Source organism: Python bivittatus, unplaced genomic scaffold (assembly GCF_059951505.1).
Source record: "Python bivittatus isolate LINGU-HERP-01145 unplaced genomic scaffold, Pbiv_v1 ctg000020_np1212, whole genome shotgun sequence".
Taxonomy (NCBI): domain Eukaryota; kingdom Metazoa; phylum Chordata; class Lepidosauria; order Squamata; family Pythonidae; genus Python; species Python bivittatus.
Genome location: NW_028277030.1, coordinates 55,067,468 through 55,091,969, shown reverse-complemented (window position 1 = coordinate 55,091,969; position 24,502 = coordinate 55,067,468). Strand labels below are relative to the sequence as shown.

The 24,502-nt window shown below is 37.0% G+C and overlaps 1 protein-coding gene across 1 annotated transcript in view; it reads left to right on the top strand.

Moving 5' to 3' along the window:
* Positions 1-24,502, top strand: part of ASCC3 (activating signal cointegrator 1 complex subunit 3) — a 234,016-nt gene that overhangs the window by 28,262 nt on the left and 181,252 nt on the right. Inside the window, exons 9-10 of the mRNA XM_007421586.4 lie at positions 10,085-10,285; positions 10,754-10,894. Coding sequence (XP_007421648.2) covers positions 10,085-10,285; positions 10,754-10,894 — 342 coding nt within the window. The remainder of the gene's footprint in view (positions 1-10,084; positions 10,286-10,753; positions 10,895-24,502) is intronic.

Sequence of the window (24,502 nt, the reverse complement as noted above, 5' to 3'; positions counted from 1 at the left end):
TAAATACAAGTGTTGTGCAATTTCTACTTTAGGAAATTTAGTCTGTCTTTTTCCATATAATTACCAAGTAACAACTAGAATTTGAATACTGTTATTAACTAGAGTTAAACTTTTGTGACAAAATGGCATACATGGTGAATGTTACAAAAGCAGATAATTATTTTGAGTTTTACATATTAAAAATCTGCTCTGGGTAAGAATAAAGCAGTGCCCTCCTTTTGTCAATGTTAGGCATTAACAGAATACATATGTGTCCTAGAAATTTGTAGACGATAATTAGGAAAAACAGTTCCTTCAGCAATCCCACCTCAATGCTGTGGTATCTGAAAATTTGCTTGTTGGCACGGTGGAAATTTAAAAAATGCAACTTCTCTAAAAACTTTAGCTGGAACTAGGCTCAAATGAGTTTTGTTTGCACACCCGAACAGCCACTCTCCATAATTCTGTCCTGCTATTCAACAGGCTGCAGAAGAAATCATAGCATTATTTTGGCATTCAGGGAGCTGTCAGAATGCTACTTCACATTCTGTTAGAAGAGCATATATTAAAGATTTCACTTATACCATTTGTCCCCCAGATTATATGAGGTGACAATGCAAATAGGTTATAATGATTTTTTTTTTTTGGCCTTCCACCAAATAAATATGGAACTTTTAAAAACAAAATGAAGAATTTCTAAAACTTTATGTTAAAGCTAGATAAATTTCACTAGTACGAAAAGCTTAACTACCAGTAAAATAAAATATAAGGCACGGGAAAGAAACAATTTATTTGCTTGGTGCTGGAAAGGCCTCAGATAACAGGCAAATAGGAAGGACATTCTGTAGCAAGGATGCTGCCAGAAGAACAGAAGTTCTTTACCAATTAGCTTACTTTTTGTTCTGGATAAATCAGTGGGAAACTTAAAAATGAATCAGCATGGCTTCTGCAGATTTTTAAATCCTGGCTTACCAAACTTTGAGGGCGTTAGCAAGTATTTAGCTGGCGTAATCTGGTAGACAGTTGTTTTGTTTGAGGATTTTGGAAAGCTTTTTCACCGTAGCTCATCAGAGACATCTGAAGAAATTTAATCATGGGTAAGAGGAGGGATTTCATTTTAAATAAATCAGATCCCTTCTTTTACCTCATGATTGTTAAGGCCCCTGAAAAGTGGCATTTTAAACTTTTATAAATATCTGGATTTAGGGAGTGAACAGTGAAGTGTCAGAGTTTATATATCTCAACTTTAGAAAGGGTGATTAAAACAAAAAATGATTGCAAAAATGGATTTTACACATTGGAAATAATGGCATTAGAATTGCAAACTTAAGGTAAACCAAGTGTGAAGTGATGCACATGAGGCTAAATTTTCCCAGTTTTACAAATACACTAGTGGAATTTCAGCTGTGGAGGTGTACAAGTTGATGAAAACAACTGACATTGAGAAGGCTGTGCAAAAGGTAGATATGAGTTTCTTAGGACAGGAGTTAAGAAATAATGCCACCTGTATCACAGTCCCTTTACAGAAATATATGGGGTTCTCACTTGAAAGAGCTTATACAGTTCTAAAACTAGAAAGCATGCATAGTGAGGAAGCCAGAATGATTTAAGGGATTGGAGAACTTTTCAGGCGAAGAAATACTACATTATTTGATGAGAGTTAGCTTAAGGAAAAAGGCAAATAAGGACAGGGCATGGTAAAGGTATATAAAATTATGCACAGTATAGCAAAAGAAGAGCAACTCTGAAGTCATTCTATCAGACTGAACATTGGGAGAGTCAGGGTAGAGAAAAGCAATCCCTGTGCACATAGTTCAGATATGGCATTCCCAACCCTAAGATGCACTGTTGGTCACCACTTTGGACCATTTTAAAACTGAAATAGACAAATTCATAGAATACAGGCTATAACATTTAGTCATGATGACTATTTACTACTTCTGTTCTCAGAGGCATTTGCTTTGGGGATCAGTGGTTGAAAAGCCATCATCAACTGAACACCATTAGTCATGTGATTACTCTTATAACCTTCTCATAGGCATTTGTTGTCCATGAGGGGAACAGGATGTTGGATTGGATAGCTGCTTGGTATGATCCAGCCAATTGTTGTTGTTACAACAACATCATTCCTGGCTATACTGTGAGAAATTGTCATCTCAATAATATGGTATAAATGAATGGTGTGTGCGTGCATGCATGAGTATACATATAGCAAATATACCACAAAAAACTATGCAACATATGAAATGCCATGCATATGCTTGAATTATATATTGCACTGTATTTCCAAAATGCCTGCCTGTCTGGGAGAAAAAAGTAGTCTGGCAAAGAGTGCCAGCTGCTATGAAAAAAAAGAAAACTGCTCAGTTGCCGAGGGAGTAGGGCCAGCTGCACGCAACTAGAAACTATGTATAAGACACTACTCTTTTGCTTATCAGCTTAACTGATTTTACTTACAATGTTATGGAATACCCAGTGTCAGTAAACTGAAAAATGTGTATCACTTAATATATTTGTTTAAATATTCCGTTCCAAAAGAAAAAGGGGAAGAAACAATAAATCATACTGATAATTAGTAACCAGCAGTCTCTTCTAAATATGCTTACCCAGAAAAATATGCATGCGTTCTGCAGGATTTTTCTTCTAAGAAGTATATTTTTAATATGAATATGAAATATTTAATTGTACTATTGATGTTTAAAATGCCTGCATTTTTAAGTGCTCCAAATGGCCATTGTTAAAATTGTATGGTACCTTTTGATGTCTGGTGACTAAGGTCCTGAGAGTATCCATAAATTGTTCAGGTAGTACAAAGCTGGGTGGCTTCCTGGAATTCCTGAGGATTTTTTTTTTTTTTAAGAATCCAAGGGGTGCTAAGTAGACATAGATTATTTAAAAAACTTGAAGTCTGTCTGTTTCAGGTTCTGTTGCACAAAGTGCTTCAATCTGACTGCTTTCAGCTGCTTTGTGTTATTGTCCATCTACCCAAATTTCCAAATATCTTACGAAGTCAGAATTATGGAATGTGTTTAGTGTGTTTTGAATAATAGAGATCAATTCTATTGGACACATCTATCTAGCAATGTAGCCATTTGGGGCTCTCTACTAGATTGGGTTATGTAGGTTTGATGTTGTTTAGAGTTTTGTGACTACAGTTCTGGTAGACTGATGGCAACTCTAGAGCCAGGGATTCCCAGTAGCTAGAGCTATATGGAGTGTGTAGATAGAATCCAGGTGCTCAATGTGTCCTCAAATGAGTTGGGAGCAGATTTTAAGGGAGATGTTGAAGAAGAGTTCAGTGTTTTGTTGTGTGATGGAATGGTGTTCATACGACATGAGATTCTATCTCATATGATTTGGGCGAAAGTCTAGAGGTTGGTTGATAACTTCTAGAGGTTGGTTGATAACATTCTTCTAACAGTTTTTATATATACACACACATGTCATTAATAGTCTTTTACTCTAGCTAGCTAATGTATGAAATAAAGAACTTGAGAAAAACAAGCTGTGTTAAAACAGAGCTCATGACATTAATGTTTATTCTTGGAATAATGTTCTTTGTATTCACAGTTGTCTCACTCCTCCTTGACGGGTTAACGTTTATTACCTCTGTCACCTATAATTACCCTTTAAAGTAGACTTTGTCAGTTCTGCCCCCTTTTTGTTAAATAGATATTGTAGCACCGAGCTTGAAGGAGGTGGTTTATCTCCTATCATAGGAGAACAGGCAAATTAAATATGTACTCGGAAAATCATTATTTGGTACGTGTGGAGATCCCTAAAGTGGTGAGATTGTTGAAGGCTTTAATCGTGACTCATGCATAAGCAGCTGGAAGCTGTACCATTAGTAATGCCTATGGAGAAGGCAATCTTACTCTGGGCCTTTGTGCTCCACAGTTTTATTGCGCAATAAATACACACCAGTTGAGCACATTTTCTGACAATGTTGTGCTTCTGTTGCTCATTGTTTTCTAGGAACTCAAAGCATATTAGGAAAATTGGGTTCTTTCCTAGAAAACACACCTTCTGCACATAGGCTTCCAGAACTGAGTGGAATATAGCTGGCTGAATATCACCACCACCACTTCTGGGCATTGTTGTGGTGAATATCATGACTCCTTTTATTGCCTTCCTCATCTGCCTACTCAGTATCTTGTGAACTATAAAGTATGCACTATGAACAAGTGGGGAATACTAGGGAAGCTACTATCTGCAGGAGTGGTCTGATGTTTTATGAATCCACAAATCTGTTTTTTAATATACAGCTTTAAACATTATCCACTCTTTAACTCTGTGTGTCTCTGAATTGTTATATTTATCTCCCCCCCCCATAAATTGTTGTTAACAATGTAATGTAACACAATAAAATCAGGAAACAAAAGCAGAATTAAAGTAGTGGTTTAAATAGCATTAAGTCTACATTTAAAATAGCAGGGGAACTAAAACAGAAATAAAATTAGAGATGTAAATTCAGTACATCCCTTAGTTAAAATCTGGGAACACACAATAATTTTCTCCAACTAGCTGCAGTTCTTAAGAGTTGGTGCTAAGCAAGTGATCTTTGAAGGGCAATGCTGATTTTGAGTGTCATAATAGACAAGTAAGCTGTTGTCATTATCTCCTTACTTAGGCACTAAAGGAGGAGTATCTTCAGATGACAGAATCACACAAAAGGAGAAATAACATTGGTACCACATAATGTGCTCTATATCAAGGGAAAGGAACTTGCAACTATCTAGATTTTCCAGAAATACAACAGCATCTCCCATAAATAAACTGTTCTAGGAATGGAGAAAACAGTTTATAATTGCATGGAGCTGAATGTTGCAGATTGGGTGATAAAACAAGAATATTGCAATAACATTCTATTCTAGATTTTCTTGGAGACTTCCCTGTAAGATGCACCTTGCATATTACTCTTGCTGTGAGTCCAGTTATTTATGCAGATTGCCTCTTTCTCATATAATTATATTTCATTTACAACCACACAGTTTATCTTTAATTTTGCACTTAATAGCCAGACAAAACACAGAAAGTATATAAGACCACAAAAAGCATTTTAAAATTAAAATTGTAAGTTGTGGGAGAAATGCTACTGTTTCAGTGTCTGTCTAAAAATCAAACTTTTGGCCTTACATGTGCTCAGATCAGATGGAGAAGTGTATTTAAGTTCAGTTGGCTACAACTTTGCTATCTTAATGGAATATGAATCTGTCTTTGAGATGCAGGTAGTGACCTGCCTTCCCCTTTCCTCTTGGGTGAGCTCCAGTTGTGCAGTGATCTGGCCCCCCTACACTGAGAAGTGTTTTGAGCTGTCTTTAAGAAAATATAATGTCTGTAGCCAGTGTGATAGCAACATGCTCACTCATGTCACAGATGCTATGAAGGTATTTTCATGTCTTCCCTTTTTGTTGAGAATGTGACCTGAGGCCTTACAACAGGATGACACAACCTGGTGCCCTCTGAATACTCTGAACTTCAACTGCCCTGATGGCTGGGGCTCAGGGTCTTTGTATTTCAAATGATCTGGAGGACATCAGGTTGACTACCCTTCCCTTTCTGGATCTGGTGAGCTTGAAAGGAAGAGTTGCACATGTCCATATGTGTTTTTCTTCTAATGGATGGAATGAGGTTTGTCCTACAATTGATGTAAATGTAAGGCAGGAGAAAGGCAGGCTGATGCATCTTCTCAGTGAGGAGGTAGATAGATTTTAAAACTTGTTTGTAAGGCCAGACTCAACATACTTTTGCTTTCTGTTTTTATATTTGTGTTTCAATTTGTCATTTCTGTTCTGTTTTATACCCCAGGTTTCCCATAAACAGTTGCTGCTGTTAATAGTGGCATAGAGAGAAGATTGGAGTGCATCACTGTTCTTGCAACACAAGCAGCAGGGCTGTTTTCATCTAGCATAACAGAGCCTGACATGTTGGCTGTATCCATATGATTAGCTGGAGGGTGGTTAATTAGCTTTTTCTAGGCCCTGTCATGATCCAGAAATGCAACTGTTCAGTAGTCAAGATTCCTTCCTGTAAATGTGATGTTCTATCGATGATAGAATCAAGCGAAGCAAGTAGTTATGTTCTCTTGGGTATCAATTAGGTAATATTAATGTCTCTCAAAGTATTCTTTGAGTACAAGACTTATTAGATCATTAGGTTATCCAGTGACTTAATAGGTTATTAAATTAACTTAAATATATAGAAAAAAACATAATTCCAGTATAGTGCATTTAATTAGCATTTGGTTTCAATATAGCTGATGCATAAATTCTTTCTAAGGTACAGAATTCAGAAATAGGTTTTCCTTCCCTACTGTAGTTTGTTTGGGTTTTTTAACTTTATCTTTTCTTTTTTGGTTTTCATTATTTTTTCTTTAAGTTAAGGATTGTTTTGTTTAATTGTGGTTTTCTTTAGTGTATTTTGAAGTTTAGTTAATAGAAGAATGTGAACCAGCAAGGCCTGTTTTCTTTACTGAAGACTGTATCTTGGAATTTAGATGGTGGATTTAATATCTCATTTATAACAGCCAAATACTAAGATGATATAATCAAATGCTGAGGAAAATCACAGTTACTATGCTGTATAATATTCTATAAAATTTTCTAGACCAGTTTATTTCAATGCATTTTTTCTCCAGGTGTCTTTAGCATCTACTGTTCTCATTCCCTTCAGTGTTGTTAGAGGCTTTGTGGCTGTGGATCATGGGAGTTTGTCAAAGACAACCCAAAGGCAAAATTGGTGGAGAAGCAGTTCTAAAGAACCAACAATTATTAGAAACAAATGTATGTGGTGGTTAAGTACCAGGAATACTACTACATTGACATTAAAAAAAAGTGATCTTACATCAATATAATTGAGGAGCTATTTTCCAAGTTGCAAACAGATATGCTCATTCAAATTCTTGCAATTTTATATGCATATCAGGGGTTTTTTTTTAAAGAAACTCTTAGCTATTATTTATTTATTAATTGAATTTATATGGCCATCCATCTCACAAAAAGCAGCTCTACAGGAATAAAGAAAGAAGAAAAGACTTATTTTTTCTGTTTATTCAAGTAGGTTGGAGAAGACAGAGACTTAGATGCTCAGCCAAGAATAACTAGTGGTAAAGGATAAAGGACTGCAAGGATGTTGAGGAGTCATTTGAGTGTTTTTGTTTTTTTTCGGTTTATGCCCCAGTGTCCTTTGGGTTTTATGTCCTTAGAAAATGATAAGCAAAGGAAAGCATTTGCCTACTGTTTAGAGAAGATGGTAGTATTGAAATAGGTGATGAGGAAAAGGCAAAGCTCTTACTAAATTGCTTCAGTCTTCTCCCTAAATGGACCTAAGCAGATAAATTGATAAAAGGAGAAAGTGCAATCTAAGGCAAGTAAAGAGATTATTAGGGAGCACCTGCCTTCCATGAATAAATCTCTAGGATCAGATCAGTTACATCTGACAATCTTGAATGAGCATGTGGATGTCATCTCAGAGCCGCTTTCTTGATTTTTGAGAAATCATGGAGGACAATTAAACTGCCCAAGGATTTGAGAAGGGCAAATGTTGCTTTCTTCAAAAAGGAGGCAATAAAGGCCAAAGTAACTACAGCTTAACCTTGGTCTGCTTGACATTATACTGGGCAAAATTATGTAATACATTATTAAGCAGTTGGTTTGTGAGCATTTAGAAAATAATGTGTTGTTTAGCAGGAGCCACCATAGGGTTATCAATAACAAAGTGTGCCAAATCAACTTGGTCTCATTTTTTGATAGAATGATCAGTTTAGTTAACCACGGGTATGTGTGGACATAATATACTTTGCTGAAGACAAAGCATTTGACAAAGTCCCCATGAGATCCTGATAGAGAAGATGGCAGAATGTGGGCTGGATATGCTACCATTAGCTGGATAGAGAGCTCGTTGAATGTGACCATTAGATGGATATAGAGCTGATTCAATAAAAGTGTACATTGGTGGCTCTACCTCAAGTGAAAGTGTTGAGTGGTGTTCTGAAAGTTTTGTTCTGGTCCCTTGTGCTGTTCCATGTATTTAAAAATCTACTGAGACAAAAAGCAGACTGAACACCTAGCAGTTTTCTTCATGGACTTTTGAACAACAGTCGTAAATTCTCCAATGAATTTTGAGAACTAGTCAGAGTTCTTACTTGTGTCTTTTTCTTAAACTTTTGGATTAAAGATAAGGACAGCAGTTTGTATAACAGCAACAATAACAACATGTAAAACAAATCAGAATGAATTTCAGTTGTAATGGATTTTATTTAGTTGGCAATTTTTTATTAGAGTTTGGTTTTTCCCTTGACGACTTATCCCTTTAAACTTTTAATAATTTAGAGACAACAGAGAAATTATTTGATACTATTAGTTCTAGTGGATTGACGCTATTGTTGAAAACTCTGGTTTAGCAGTAGAATTCTAAACTAATTCTGTGTAATCATTTGTTGAAGTAGTTTTGTGAAAATGATTGCATGATATTCTCCAGACATATACTTGGGGGTCAGAAAATGAAAGGAGAAAATAATAAAATAATATATTGTTATATAGTCTCTGATAGTGCTATTACGATGGTTTATGAAAGTAATGAAGACATGTAACTTGGGAACTTGTGATTGAAATTCAAAGTAACTTGAGATCGTAGAAGGCAAGGAATTTATCCTTTTTTTAAAAAAATATTATTATTCTGGTCATACTTGCATTTTATGTCTACTCATTGACCTGCTGGGCCTGATCTTAAAATGCCTGGAATAAGTATGGAATGTTTTGTTTGTACTACTTAAATTACATCACTGTGAAATGCAACACAATGGAGGTATTCCAATGTAATATCCTATGCTTTGTGATTTATAATTCCAGCCATTCTATCCATGTGATCTTTCATATTTCTTTTTGATTGCCTTGATCTTTTACAAATACTGCTGTACAGACACTGTTGATTGTTGGGGTATTTGTCTCTGCCTTTTTAATTGCACATAATGTATGAGAGAAATACACAACTGCATTTCTTTTTTTCTACAAGATATAATAGGTCGAGAGAAATAGTATGATATATGATATGACAAACTGGAAGACTCATGATAGGGATTTTGAATTATGGTCTCCTAGGCCCTGTGACATTTAACTACTGTACTTTGCCAGCTATCCAAAGTTGAATTGCGGACAAAGTTTCTTACTGACAGATGGTACTTCTGAAATAAGCTTTTGGGCAGTGCTTTTTAATAAAGCAATTTGAAATGAGCCTATTTTCCATTGTTCAATTTCTTTTTCTTCTACTTTTGCAAGAAGGCATACAAAAATACAGAGACCACATGCTAGACTCTGCAGTTTAGAAAAATGATGATGAAAAATGGTAAAAGCTTTATAAAAACATAAATTATGTGGAGACGTGGGTATATATTTTCTCTCTCAGAAGTTCTGGATCATTAAGTAGCAGATTCAAGAAAGACAAAAAGTGAGTTATTCACATATTTCTCTCACACGTATATACACATCCTGCCAGTGGGATCTCCAGAGTTATTTCAGAGTGTATCCAATGGATTAAGATTTCAGGGGGCCCACGAGGGAAGAAGGGTCAAAATCCTTGCTCAGTCCACCATTTAGTAGACTACCACTAAACACAAATTGGGATTTACCCCAGTATTTTTAGTTTGTTCCACAAATGCTGACAGGCATGACAGAGAAGTGAAGTATAAAGTGTGTGTGTGTGTGTGTGTACATATAATAAAGAATAGCAGGCAATAGCAATTGAATTGGATTTGAAAAACAGAAAGCATGAAGAGGAATTGGATAATTGTTACACATTTAATCTGAGTTAGGATGGTAGCATAGAGATGAATTAAGAAAGCGAAAAAGAAGAGACAAATGGGACCTATGAAAGTTCTTCCAGTAAGAAAAGTTGAAGAAATATTTGGAAATGTCAGATTGAATTGAAAGTTCCCATGCCTCAAAATAAAAATAAATATTTTTCAGTGCATGTTAAATGAATGATAATCCATTTTGTTATGCAGAAATATTTGCTACTGTTTGCGCAATAGTGTCTTTGCTCAGCTGTAACTATTTTATTCACTATTTAATTGGAGTGCTTTTCTTCTCTTCCTGAATTTTCCTTGTAGATTGGACAACTTGCTTTTAAAGGCATGAAACGATTAAACCGAATCCAATCCATTGTTTTTGAAACTGCCTACAACACAAATGAGAATATGCTAATATGTGCACCTACTGGGGCAGGAAAAACTAACATTGCCATGTTAACAGTTTTGCATGAAATCCGTCAGCACGTTCAACATGGAGTTATCAAAAAGGATGAGTTTAAGGTAGGAATTCAGTGATGTAGAGGGCAATTTGATAACTTGTTGGCAGAGATATGTCCCTGTATGATTTTCACGTATTGTGAATTTAAGAAGTTTTCAAGGACAGCTTGTTTTCTCCAAGACATATGGGTACAGAGTTTGTTGATTTACTTCATTGCTTGTTCGCAATTCACTTTTTTGGTTCTGGAAATGTTGCTGCCTGTGTGAAAGTGTTGAAAATATATTTAGCTTTGGTGCAGAACAAATGTTCAAAATGATAGTCCTTTATAAACAAAAGACATTGTTTTGTTTAAAAATAGCTGAGCATTTATTCTAAACCAAAATAACCGAAATCCACATGCTGCTATTAGGTTTCTTGCTGTAAATGCTAAATATAAATTTTTACATAAATTGTGATTGGTATCCGTTGATGTGAATATTCAGTGTTGAACATTTTGCTCATTTATCAATTTAGTATCCTTTTTGGTGCAGATAGTTTATGTTGCTCCTATGAAGGCATTGGCGGCTGAAATGACGAATTACTTCAGCAAGCGTCTAGAACCGCTGGGCATCACGGTGAAAGAGCTCACAGGTGACATGCAATTGTCAAAAAGCGAAATTCTCCGAACTCAGGTACCTAATTTACTTTCTAGGGCGCTCTGACAGTTTATAAAGAGTAACGGCTGAGCCTGTTGTGTCTCATTACTACCCTACATGAGATGAGAACACACACATGATTCCCTGCTTGAGCAGTGCAAGGAAGGGTTGGTGGTACTGAGCAAACTGTCATCCAACAAAGCTTTCCCCATCATTTATTGTCTGGATGCAGTTTCACATGTTTGATCTTCCAGACCGTTGTCCAGTGACTGACACAGCTGGAGTTTGATAGGCCTTAAAAGAGAGGGTGGAAAATCTTCCTGATGGTGCAGATAACGTAATGTTGGTGACAGTTCTGTATTAAGAATTGCTTTGTTGCATGAGGTCCAGCCCATGATAAGTGATAGCCAGCCCAACTTCCTAGAAATGTATGGAAATTATTGGTTGGCTTCTTTGTAGTATCTAGTAACATAGAAGCTGGATGATTCATTCAGTTCTCCTAGTTCAGCTTTCTCTAACCACCTGTATACAAGGATGGTATTCCTAGCATTCACAGCAAGCATATCTGCTAAATTAGGTGGGGATTTTGGAAGTTTCAGTCCGCAACCATCTGAGGACGCCAGGTTGGGGAAGGTTGTTGTAGCAAATTGTTTCTGAGAGTCCTGTTTTCTCTGTTTTTGACAAATTCTTTTTGAAACAACTTCCCAGCTCGCCATCCTTCTATTGCTGAGGTAGAGAATTCAGGAAGTTCATTATATGTTGCTTTAAAGAAACATGCTTCCTTTTTCTTTATTTTGAGCTATTGGCAATCAATTTAAAGGAAGGATTCTGAGGACTCTTACTTTGAAAATGTAGTTTCTCTGTATTGTTTAAAACTTTATGGGTCTCTATTAGGTGTTCCTTCAGTTGCTTTTTTTAAAAAAAGAGGTCCTATAGGTTTCTTTCTGAAGAGAAGATGTTTCATACGTTTTGATATATTTCACACACAGAGAAAAAGAGAAATCTAGTAACTAATTTGTCCTTTAGGATTACCACTTTTTTTTCTTATTATAAGACTTTATTCTGGGTTGAAAAGTCACAAAATGTTGTCACTAGCATTTCCTAATAATGCTTCCTCTTCCAGGGCAGTGTTTGTTGCCATCTATTTACCTGAACTGAACTCTTTGGATTTTGTATTTAATTTATGATTGTAATTCAGTATTTGTATTTACCACCCAAATTTACTGGTTCCACAAAAGGATTGTAGTTAAGAGGAGTCTTATATCAGTTTCCACAGCACTGATGTCATGTTGGTTGGAGAATTCTAGGGTGCACAGTCTCAGTACAACCACAGGATACCATGATGGGAAAGGCTGTCTTATAATGTAATGCAAATAGATCATGGTACAGATTGGAATGATTGTAGTTTAAATGTTGCCTGGATTGTAAAATTTCTTGATGTCTTCCTTTTCTTCCTTTTTTTTTTTAATTTATGAGATTTATCTGCCACCTCAATCCAAAGGGAACCCAGGTACAACTAAAATTTAAAACAGATTAAGAGTTCTGTTATACAACACACATGCGCGTGCACACACACACACACATACACATTTATACACATAAGCACACATATTCAAATATACATAGTACATATATATATGCATACATTTACGCACACATATATACATAGACACACACACAGACACAACCCCACACACACATACATACAGGTAGTTCTTGCTTAACAACCATCTGTTTAACGATAGTTTAAAGTTACGACGGCAGTCTTGGAAAAAGTGCTTTATGACCATACTCACGACCATTGCAAACCATCACGCACCCCCGCAGTCACATGATTGTAATTTGTGACATTTTTTATGATGGTCATTAAGAAAATCCCCATGGTTGTTAAGTGAATCCTGTGGTCGTTAAATGAATCACGTGGTTGTTAAGCAAATTCTGGCAAAAAAGTCAGTTGGAAAAGCTGGATTCGTTTAACAACCATGTGATTCGCTTAACAATCATGGTGATTTGCTTAACAACTGTCATAAAAATGGCTATAAAATTGGGTCTGGTGATGTGATGACTTGCTTAATGACTGTTCCGCTTAATGACCAATTTTCTGGTCCCTACTGTGATCATTAAGCAAGGACTACCTGTTCACCTGAATTATTTTACAGGAACATAACAAAACAATGATTTCATGAATTAATACAAATATTAAGCCATGGTTTATTTTATCTGTTGTTTGAACATACCACAATGGCTAGATTCATGCAGTAAGCTAAGTTATAAACTATAACTTATACACTTTATAAACCATAGTGTATTCATACATTATGTGGATTCTAATGTGCTATTTAAATATTTCTGTTCTTATTTTTAGTCCAAAGGTATCATGTGAAGGGCTTAATCTGTTAAGTAATCCCTAAAAGGAATTTCAAAAAGTGCCTCATTATGATATGGATATTTAGATATATAGTAGACACCTGATATTTAAAATAAATGCATCAACTTATTTTTACTTGGAATTCTCTGTACACAGAAAAACCCTGGAGGAGACTGTCTTATCCAATATATGCTACAGAAACTTGATAGGTAGATTAGCACCCAGAAATTCATTTTATAGAAGATTTCTGTAAAGAGCTGGCAATTGTAACATTAATGTCTAGTTTAACACAATTTGTGGTTAGCACATTAAATGAGATGGCTGTTGATGGGTTTTATTTTGACATAGTATTGTTCAGATTCTGGGCAAGAGACTTTAAGTAATCCCTTAAAAAGAGACATCAATACAGTTCCTACATATTAACTGGTTTACTGTTCTGAAAAGATACAAGTTATATAAACTGATTTTAGTGAAGTGGATGATTCTCTGCTTAGTGGTATGGTGCTGCTTTTTATGAATGGAGTAAATAGCTCAGAGGACTGAACAGAATGCCATCTCAAAGTTTGGGTGATTGATTGCTCTTGCAGTGATAGTGCAGAAGCAAGCAGTGAAACAGACAATGTAAGAATCCAGTAGCGATGAGGCTGCCAAATGTTATCAGGACCTTTTTAATTGTGTGGATGAGGACCCTGATGGGTTCTGATGGATTTCAAAAACTTAAGTTATGATGATTTTATTCCCCAATGGCAATTGAATCTAATGTATAGAGGATTTGTTTCTTGCTTTTTTTTTAAATAAGAAATGCAGCTATATGATTCCAAAAGTGCCTGAAACGAAGATAGGTATTGGTACTGCCATTTTGAACAGTTGAGGATGCAGCATATTCTAAGATGCTACAGGTAGTCCTCGATTAATAACCACTCCTTCGGCAACCAGTCGAAGTAACGACGACACTGAATAAGTGGTGGTTATGACCAGTCCTCGAAGTTCCAGCCATCCCAGCACCGCCGCAGTCATGTGATTGCGATCTGGGTGCTTGGCAACCAGGTCGCTCACAATTATGACATGACAGTTGCAGCATCCCACGGTCACATGATCATGAGTTGTGACCTTCCCTGCCAGTTTTCCACAAGCAATCAATGGAGAACCCAGCAGAGAAGGTCGCAAGTTGCTCAGGTAAGTCTCCCCCACCCACGTACTTCCCCCAACTCCTCTGTACTTGTACTTCACCTCTCTGATCACCCGCACACCCTCGCTCACCTTCCATGACTCTTGCTGCGCTCATACTGCCTTCCCAGCCACTTGTGCACACTCCCCGCCACTTGTACACCTCATGCTCCCTCCTCAAACCTCAGACTTGTGCCACATCTCCCCGGCCACTCGCACACCCTCCATGCCACTTGTGCACCCTTCCCCACCTGGCAGCAGCCACCCCAAGCCTCACTGTGCTCGCTCTGCACCTCCCCGCCGCTTGTGCACCCTCATGCACCTTCCCTCACCCATCAGCAGCTACTCGAAGCTCCACCACACTCATGCTGCACCTTCCCTGCCACTCGCACACCCTCACTGAGATTCACTGAACTCACGCTGCACCTCCCTGGCCACTTGTGCATGAGAAGTGCCACACGGGTCAGGGAGGATGCACAGGGCCAGTGCAGTGCAAGTGGCCAGTGCAGTGCAAGCGCAGAGGGGCTGGGGAGGGTCTGCAGGTGGGGGAGATTTACACCAGCCACTTGTGACCTTCCCCGCCATCTTCCCCATTGACTTTATGGGGAAGCTGGCAGGGAAGGTTGGAAATTGCAATCATGTGATTGCGGGGTGCTTGGCAACCGGTCATAAGTGTGAATGGGTTGCCAAGCACCCAGATTGCAATCACATGATCACAAGGGTGCTGGGACAGCCATAACTCCAAGGACCATTTGTAACCGCCATTTGTTCAGCACTGTCATTACTTCGAACAGTTGCTGAACAAACTGTCATAAGTCGAGGACTACCTGCACTGAAGATTCTTTTTTTTAAGATTGGACTATCTCTTTGGCAGTGTAAAATATCTCACCAAAACTGTACAGATCTGGCTATTCTGTGGCTATTCTATTCAGATAACTCTTCATGTTGAAATCCAGAAAAAAGCCTTTTTTTTTTTTTTTTAATCTGCACTCAGTCGTTACCGACTCTGCAGTGACTGCTTTGGACGAGTCCTTGCAGTTTTCAAGGCAGGGTGTTTCGGAAGTGGTTTGCCAGTGCCTCCTTCCTAGAGCAGAGCCCAGCTGGCGAGCGCAGGAGGCGGGGTTTCCGTTGCTTCGGGCCTTTTTCGGGCAAGCGCGGTTTTGCGCTACTGGCAACTGCTCCCGACTCCTTTTTGCAAGGCGCCGCCAGCATTTTTCCTCCCACCGGAGTGAGAGTCCCCATTTATCTACTCACATGAGTTTTCGAACTGTTGGGTTGACAGGAACTGGGGAGGAAACAGGAGCTCACCCCACTAACACGAAGGCTGGCCTCGAACCGCTGAAGTATCAACCATTTCTGGCTGGCAACTTTCAGCGTCATTAAGCCGCTGCGCCACCGCGTCCCCCTTAGAAAAAAAGCCTACTTCTATAGTAAATAATAAAGAATGATGCACTGCAAATACTGTCTTTGTTCATTACATCTTTCAAACTGGGGACTCTTTCTCATCTTATGCTGTTGCTTTTGTTTACTTTCCTTTTTTATATATGTTATGGGAAGAATCAGAATGAAATTGTTATCTGTCGCTGATCTGATTTGGTTTGTAACTGACAATTGAATGATAGTAAAATGATTATTTAAAGACTTGGACATTTCAGTAGAAGAGAATATATGTAGCTGAGGGTTGAACTGTGAAGTCCTTGGTGCTCTCTGAGCTTGGTTGTTTGTTTGCAAACATTTCAGTGCCACTAGATAATGTCATCATCATTTAGACATTTATTATGGTAACCAACAGGTTAATACTGCTAAGTCTCTGAAAGTATAATGATCATCATTGTTTCTGTTCCTTCATTAAGCATATGTGCAGCTACTTCCTGAACAATTATCTTATTCTCAAATGTTAGCCTCTATTCCGGATTTCAGTTTCCCTTTTTCCTGCAAATAATTATGAAAGTAGTAGTTGCCCAGTTGCTTCTCTGCTAATATTCCATTTCTTTCCTTTCTGCTCCTTCTCTGCCAGAAGGTTTCTTTAATGCTAGAAAAGATGGGCAGCCATGTTAATGTCCTCCATGCTCACCTCAGTCTATAGCAGTGTTTTTCAAACTTGGCAACTTTAAGATGCGTGGACTTCAATTCCCAGAATTCCCCAGCCAGCATTGAAGTCCATACATCTTAAAGTTGCCAAGTTTGAAAAACATTGGTCTATAGCATGCACATTGTCTTCATGCCTTTTCTACCTACTTCCAGGTGTCAGTGTGCTTTTCATATAAATGCTAAGCCAGCAGCTATGCCATATGGCCTCTAAATAATGTCTGCATTACTGCAACTTTTGGAAGAGGTAGACATTTGGAGATTAATAGGAGCAGCTAGAAGCAAGAAGGCTGTGCTGCCATGATGGGATAAGCAGGGTTTGCAAGGTTATGAATAATGCTATTCCTGACATTAGTTAGAAGAGTACCCCATTAAAATTGATACATTTGAAAAAAAATGCGTGTATTTTTTCCCTTCATAAATAAATGGGAAAAGAACTAATGCTGAATGCTTTGCATACTCACAAAGTTTCAAAATCAGAGTATCTTCTTTCGATGAACGTTTGGCAAGGATCTGTAACAATACTAAAAGGCATCAAATGTTTGTTACTAATAAAGAATAAGATTTATTCCTTTACTTTTGAGAGCCAGTTTGGTCTAGTGGTTAAGGTTCCAGGCTAGAAACCAGAAGACTCTAAGTTCTAGTACCATCTTAGGCATGAATGCCGGTTGGGTGGCTTTGGGCCAGTCACTCTCTCAGCCCACAACTTTGGGCTCAGACAACAAGCCAGTTGGTCAGTTCCTGTTGCAACCAATGGATCAACATTGAATTCATCTGAAAAAAAAGCAGACCCTGCACCTGTGGGAAAAACGCTAGGAAGAAAAAAAAAAATTACTTTGCAGAGAAATCTAGCATTTCTCAGTGGCACAGCTATGCTGAAAGTAATTCTTTTTTCACAAAGACTAAAGATACACCATATTTAAAACTAAATTCTTTCATCCCTTAAATGAACAACAAATGGAAGTATAAAAATGTACACATGTCTTTTTAAAATTTAGTGGAATGTTACCAAAGGTTGGTAACAGTATTCAGGATTGAAGTTGCTTATAAAAATCTGAAGCTCTCTTTAGTGAGTTGAACATCATTTTTGGTATGAAATAATTTCTTTAAGATTAAAGTCTTATGTCACACTGAGTTATCCCATTGTGGATTTTCTTTCAGAATGGCTTATGTGCCCGAAACAAAATATAACTTCCCACTTCATTGTAAATTTGGTCAGTCTTAGAACAGAACTATGTTGGAAAATTTACACCCTTTCCCACCCTAACTTATCTTCTAGCAGAGAATTTTGAGATCATTCTTTCCTTTCCATGTGTGCAAATGTTATATAATCAACAAGATCAAAATAGCTGTTTTCTCCTTTTTTTGCAAAAAGGGCTTTAGCTATATTTTGGCTAAACATTTTTTTAGTGAATTTGTCATATGGAATGTTGATGAATTTAGATGAATCTCTGTCTTATGGACAGAATAATGTATTGCAAAGAGAAGATCCCAGGTTCTATAAATGATGTGGAAAAGACTAATAGCAAGGATCCCCCCTCTCCAAATCTGCCTGAGACCCTGGAAAAACCAGTGCTGTTCAGAATCCACAGTCTTCTGCTGGCTGGAAAATAATCAGATGTTAGTTACTGAATTCACCTTCAACTCCTGCTGACCCAAGGGCCCTACCAGACTTTGTGCAGCTTATCTAAGATCATATTCCAAAAGGGAGGGGGCCAGGCAAAAATGGACCTGATCTTGGAAGGAGTTCTGGAGGCACTGATTTCACTCCTTTAAATCTTCACAACCTCTAAATTGATAAGACATGGGGAAATGTTGGGGCCTATACTTTCCAGGGGCCTTTGTGGTCTGCCAAAGGGGTTCTTGTTGCACCTATGTCTTTATTAGAACATTGATTACTTGAAAAGACATTTGTTTATAGCTTTGCTTTGGTCAAAGTTTGCTTGGACTTCAGGATATGTACTATGGCTTCTTCAGTAAACCATAGTTAAGCAAACCATGGGTATAAGCATTTTTAATTTTTCTTTTAAAAAAAGAAAGATGACATTTGGCTTAACACCACATAGGTAAAGAAAATCATGTATGCCAACCACTTCAGCCTTTCTTATAGTGCTGCTTCAGTACCAACTCATATTTTAGGAAAGGTGAGGATAGTGCTGATGGTAGAAAATTAGTGACAGACTAATTTTTCTAATTTTTCCTGTTTTATTTGTGAATCCTTACAATTTTCTGTGACAAAATTGTTATAGCTCTCCTTTGTAACATTAGAGAGGATTTTTAATTCAAAAAGTTAACTGAACAATCTTTTTTTTAGTGAGCGTGTATATAAAATGAATGTACACACATATTTAATGTGCACAATTTTACGCTTCTTTACTTTCAACTGAATACATTCAGCTTTAGTAAGAGTAAAATTGTAACAAATTAATTACGCTGAGGTTTGAAATTTGCCAACTTTCAGGGGCTGGAGAAGCATAGGAAAAAGTAATCGTGGTTTGGATCCATCACTGATCTCAAATAGTTGAACAGAACTATTTCCTGTTTATTGTGAGCTGTGAGTTTTCACAGACTGGTCCAACAGCATCACCTGCAGGCAAACAGCATGTCTTCTTCCCTGAAGTTGCTAATTCAAAAGGCTGTAGAATGAAAGAGTCATTGTTGTATAAAAATAAATATGAAGAAATACTGCACTTTCACTTCAGAATAGACTTCTTCTTGCTTCCTTTCATTACAATAACTATTAGGATTTTAGAGTGAACTTTTAATTTCAAAATTGTATGATTTATACATATTGCTTCATAAATTAGTTAAACTCAGTGGAATACATCCACACTGCTAACAATCCGGATACGGTTATCTCACAAGCACTGATTCTATAAAAGGTATTTATCAATAGAATGATAAACTGACAAAATAGATTTGGAAAACTTTTTTGGTTCACTGTAGATTGATAACTTGACTATGGGTGATCACAGCCATGGGAGGACAGTGCATACCACTATGTTGCATGACAAGATTTGTAACTCCAGGCACTAATTTGTGCAAGACTGCAAAAATATCCCAGGATTTCATCTTCCCTGATTGATTGATTATGTGCCTTCAAGTCACCATCAACTCTTAGTGACCACATAGATTTTCTCCATGACAACCTGTCCCTAACCTGGTCTTTCGGGTCTTCCAGTAGTGCGTTCATCACCATTGTAACTGAGTCCATCCACCTTCCTGCTGGTTGTCCTATTCTTCTCTTTCCTTCTATGTTTCCCAGCATTAGAGTCTTCTCCAGAGAGATAGGTCTTCACATAATGTGTCCAAAGTAGGATAATTTGAGCCTGGTGATTTGTGCCTTGAGTGAAAACTCTGGCTTGATTTGTTTGATAGTCCACTGGATTGTTTTCTTGTCTGTCTATGGTATTCTGCAACATCAAAGTTCAAAAGTGTCAATATACTCCCTATCCTGCTTCTTCAAAGTTGGCCTTTCTATAATCAATAAAGCACACACTAACTTCTTTTTGGTATTCTTTGGCTTTCTTAATCATCTAGCACACATCAGCAATAATGTCTCGTGTTCCTTGGCCTTTTCTTAAGCCTGCTTGAACATCTGCCATCTGTTTTTCCATATAGGGCTCTAATCTGTGTTGGATGATCCTAAGCATTAGTTTGCTACCTGTGAAATTAAGGATATTGTACAATAGTTCAATAGTTTCATACCCTGTTAGGTCTCCTTTTTTTTTTTTTTTTTTGGTATTTGAAAGTAGATTGACCTGTTCCCATCTGTTGGCCGCTGTGTCTCCAGATTTGCTGGCATAGTTTGGCTAGAACCTTGACTGATTCTTCTTCTGTTGTTTGCCATATTTCAGTGGGTATTCCATCAATTCTTGTAGCCTTCCAACTTGGTAATGATCTAACTTCATCTTCTTATACTAAAGGTTCTTGTAAGTAGGGAATATCTTCTAAGGTGTTTTGGATTTTGACATCTCTACTGTACAGTATTTCAGTATACTTCTTCCATCTTTGTTTGATCTCCTTTGAATTGGTTACTATCTGTACATTGGTGTCCTTTAGCATACCAATTCAAGGTTGGAACCTTATTCTGAGTTCAGAGATCTTTTGAAAGACTTTCCTTGTTTTTCCATGCCTGTTTCTATCTGTAGTTTTCTCTTATCTTTTATGTCCCACTATAAGGGTAGCAGCGTCATACATTAACAGTGCTGTCATTGTGTTATGTAGTACAGATAGACCTCAGGTTACAACCACTCGTTCAGCAACCATTCAAAGTTACAACAACATTGAACAAGGGGGATTTACGAGCAGTCCTCAGAGTTCCGGCCATTGCAGCATCCCTGCAGTCATTTGGTTGAGATCCAAGTGCTTGGTTTTGCTTTGTGACTTATGTTGATAGAGCCATGGACCTATTTATAATTCTGAAATGTTGACAAACAGGTATACCGAGTTGCCAAATAATATTACTAGGTGTTAAAGGCATTAGAGTATAAAGTAACACAATGTGAAGGCTTTACTAACTTGCCTTTAGGTAATACCTCTATAAAACTGAATGTTAACACACAGAGATTGTCTGTTTTTTAATTTATTTATAGAAAATATATATACAGTTAGACTTTTATATAATGAATGTATCTTTTAATTATATGAAACCATAAGATTTTTAGTAGTGCACTCTGTGCAAATATGATTTTAATAATGTACTTCTCATAAAACAAGCAAGATTCTCTTTAAGAGAAATATTTCATTTCCTCTATTAATAACTAGGAGCATTGTGGAATCCCAAGAGTTAGTTATTGATTTTCTTTTCTTCTTCAATATTTAAGATTTCTCATAAATTCCTTTTGTTCAGAGAAACCCACACTTCTCTAAAATTGCTATATAATTCTTCTGTACTTTTCCTCTAGATACAAAAAAGCACTATAAACATTAAGAGATAATAAAGTACTCTTTATAATTAATGCAAATGATGCATTAAACTAGATTCTTTTCTTAGACTATAATTTAAAAGTATTCTGAAGTCCAATTATCTTTGATTTACCTGTAAAAAAAAAAATTCAGAGTAACAGCCAGGCTTTTTAAGTGAGTATTTCTCAGTAGACAAATGGATTTGAGTGGGAGAAAGTAGAACTGAGAAGTGAGATGCAAGTGAATTATGCCTGTTTGCTGGTGACTTTTTAAAAACTCTTCTAGGAAAAATCTATTCATAAAATAGGAAGCAGTAGGGCATTTACCTAAAGTAATAAGAAAATCATCAGACCCATATTGCTCTGAAGTGGATCTTTCCACCTTGCAGATATTTGGAGTTAACTTAAGACCTCCAAGTGAATTGTCCATAATAAATGGGATATATATCATCCCATTATAGTGAGATTATCACATCTATCACTGGAATATCCAGGGCCTTGGAAGAAGACTAACCGGAAAGGAAGAAGGACCACATAAGCTCATCCCATCCTATTCCAGTAATTGCCACATGGCATGCCACTTCTTCCCTGGTCAGTTTCCTATTCAATCCCTGAACAAATAAACACTAGAATATCTATGAAAGAAGAGAATGGGGTATTCTTGCATATATATGCATGCAAATAAGTGAGAATATTTTTTTAAAGAAACAAGACCTGCAGTAAAAGCACACACATGCACAAACCCATCTATAAAAAACAGAAACTGTTTCACCTTGCTCCCCCCCCACCTCCAGCCAATTTCAAAATGCAGTTATATCTTAATATTAAGAAATTTAAGACTAAGGGTTAATTCCGGTATTCCAAATTATAGTTTACATATGGCAATTATTCACATTATGTTTAGCTTCCCTCAATAATAAGTTTCTGACTAATATGGGTAACAAAAAGAAGAAGAAGAAAAACATGAGCAGGTTCGTTGCTGTTTGCTATAAGACACAATAATGGAATGTTGTTGTCGTACCTGATTAAGTAGCTAATTAGCATCAATCAACTCTGGCAGTGGAATAGCAGAGGTTAGTAAAACCGTGATTACTGAGGCAAAAAGAGCAAATGGGAGGGGAGAGGATGAAAACGACAGGTTAATAATATGAAGCTCTTCTATTTTAAAAACATTTTGATCATAATTTATATTTGCAGACTGCAAAGCTAATCATGAGTTTTGTAAGATGAATTTCACAAATGCTCTTCCTCTTTTACCTTGAAAGCTCATATGGTTTAGCAGACACAGTGCTGTGTACAACAAAGCGGGTGTTTTGATGTTGTTCCTTTTCAACAATAAGCACAAAGCATCATGGGCCTTCACACTTCCTCATATCTCACCTTTCCTAACATTTATTCAGCTTCAATCTTTCCTGCTGCAATTACTTCACTAAACCACTGGTATAATATGTCACAGAATCATTTTTATTGTAAAAGAAAAACAGACTATGTTCTAACAGACTAATGCTGCTAGAGTTTGTCTTTGTTTTATACTTTCTTTTTCTAAACATGAGCGTTAAAGCCTATCACAGTTGGGAACCAGCATACTCAATGACTTCTTCCAAATATGCCTGCCAATAGAAGCTCTTCTGATTTACTCTTCATCTAAGAGGAAGTTGGTAGGTTGACAGTCGGTTCTTGAGAAGCAGGGACACACTCTCCAAAAAACAGTGGAACAAGGCCAAAATGAAATACGATTTAATTAAATTACAGTTACTCTTAAATATGGTTAAAACTATTAATCTTTCTATATTATTAATATTTTACTGTAATAAATCCTATGAATATATTTCAAGCGCTGAATATTTAAATATTAAGTTAAATATGTATGTAGGATGGGTTTAGGGTTGGAGCCTAATTTTCTCATTTATTTATATGAGAAAATAAATAAAAATTAAAAAAAATATTTATATTTTGTTACTACCCAGCTCCCAAGACTCCAGGCAATTTACAATGAAATAGTTTTTAAAAATCCAAATATAATAAAAACGATATTGATCAGCAAGCTCCAACAAAACTAAAACAGTGACCCATTTACCATAAAATTGGATAAACTAAATAAAAAATCAGCTACCAAATGCCCATTGAAACAATACCATCTTAACAGTTTTATGAAAATCAAGTAGGTTGGGTGCCAAGGGCAAGGTGTTTTGTGGTATGGGAACAATCACAGCCAAGGATTGATTGATTGATCTATCTATCTATCAATCTATCTGGATCTATCAATTACCACAATCCAGAGTCTTGACAGTTTCCACGATACAAAAAAATTAATTAAAACATCCATGGTATAATTCAGCATTGGGGGAAAAAAAAGAAATCTATATCATAAAATCATAATCTAGTAAATCATCCTTAACCATCACAAGGGCAAAAAGGCAGAAAAAACAAAAAAATGAAAGAAAAAAAAACCCAAGATGGTTTAGCTGAAATGCTCTCCCAAAGAGTTCAGCTTTGAACATCTATCATCAGGGAGGGGCCTAGTGTGATCTCCCTTGGTGACTATTCCAAAGCACCAATGCTGCCGCAGAAAAGCATCACCTCCTAGCTCTGTCTCCTTTCACTTCCCAGAAGTGCAGGACCACAACCGTTCTCTCTAGATGACCTATCTAGTGGGTTGGGCCAATTCAGGCTGGACTAGACAGTCCTGCAGGTACCCAGGTATCAACCCATGAAAGCCTTTAAAGGTCAAAACTAGCACTTTAAATTGTATATGGAAGCCAACTGGCCACCAGTGCAAGACCTGCAGTATTGTAGCTATATGTTCCCAACATCAAGAACCAATTAATACATGGGCTACTGTATTCTGGTCCACCTGTAGTTTTGGAGCAGCCTTTAAAGGCAGCCCCATGTAAAGCACATTGCATAGTCTGCGTGGTAACAATAGTATCAGTTACCATAGGCTGCAATTGGTGCACCAAATGAAAGTGGGAAAATACCCTTTTAGCCATGGCTTCCACTTGTTGCTTGAGGATATCTGTGCCAGAAGGACCCCTAAATCACAAGTCTGTTCCTTCACAGGAAGTGTATGCCCATCCAGAGATAATACTGGTGTTGATAAAGAATCACAATGAA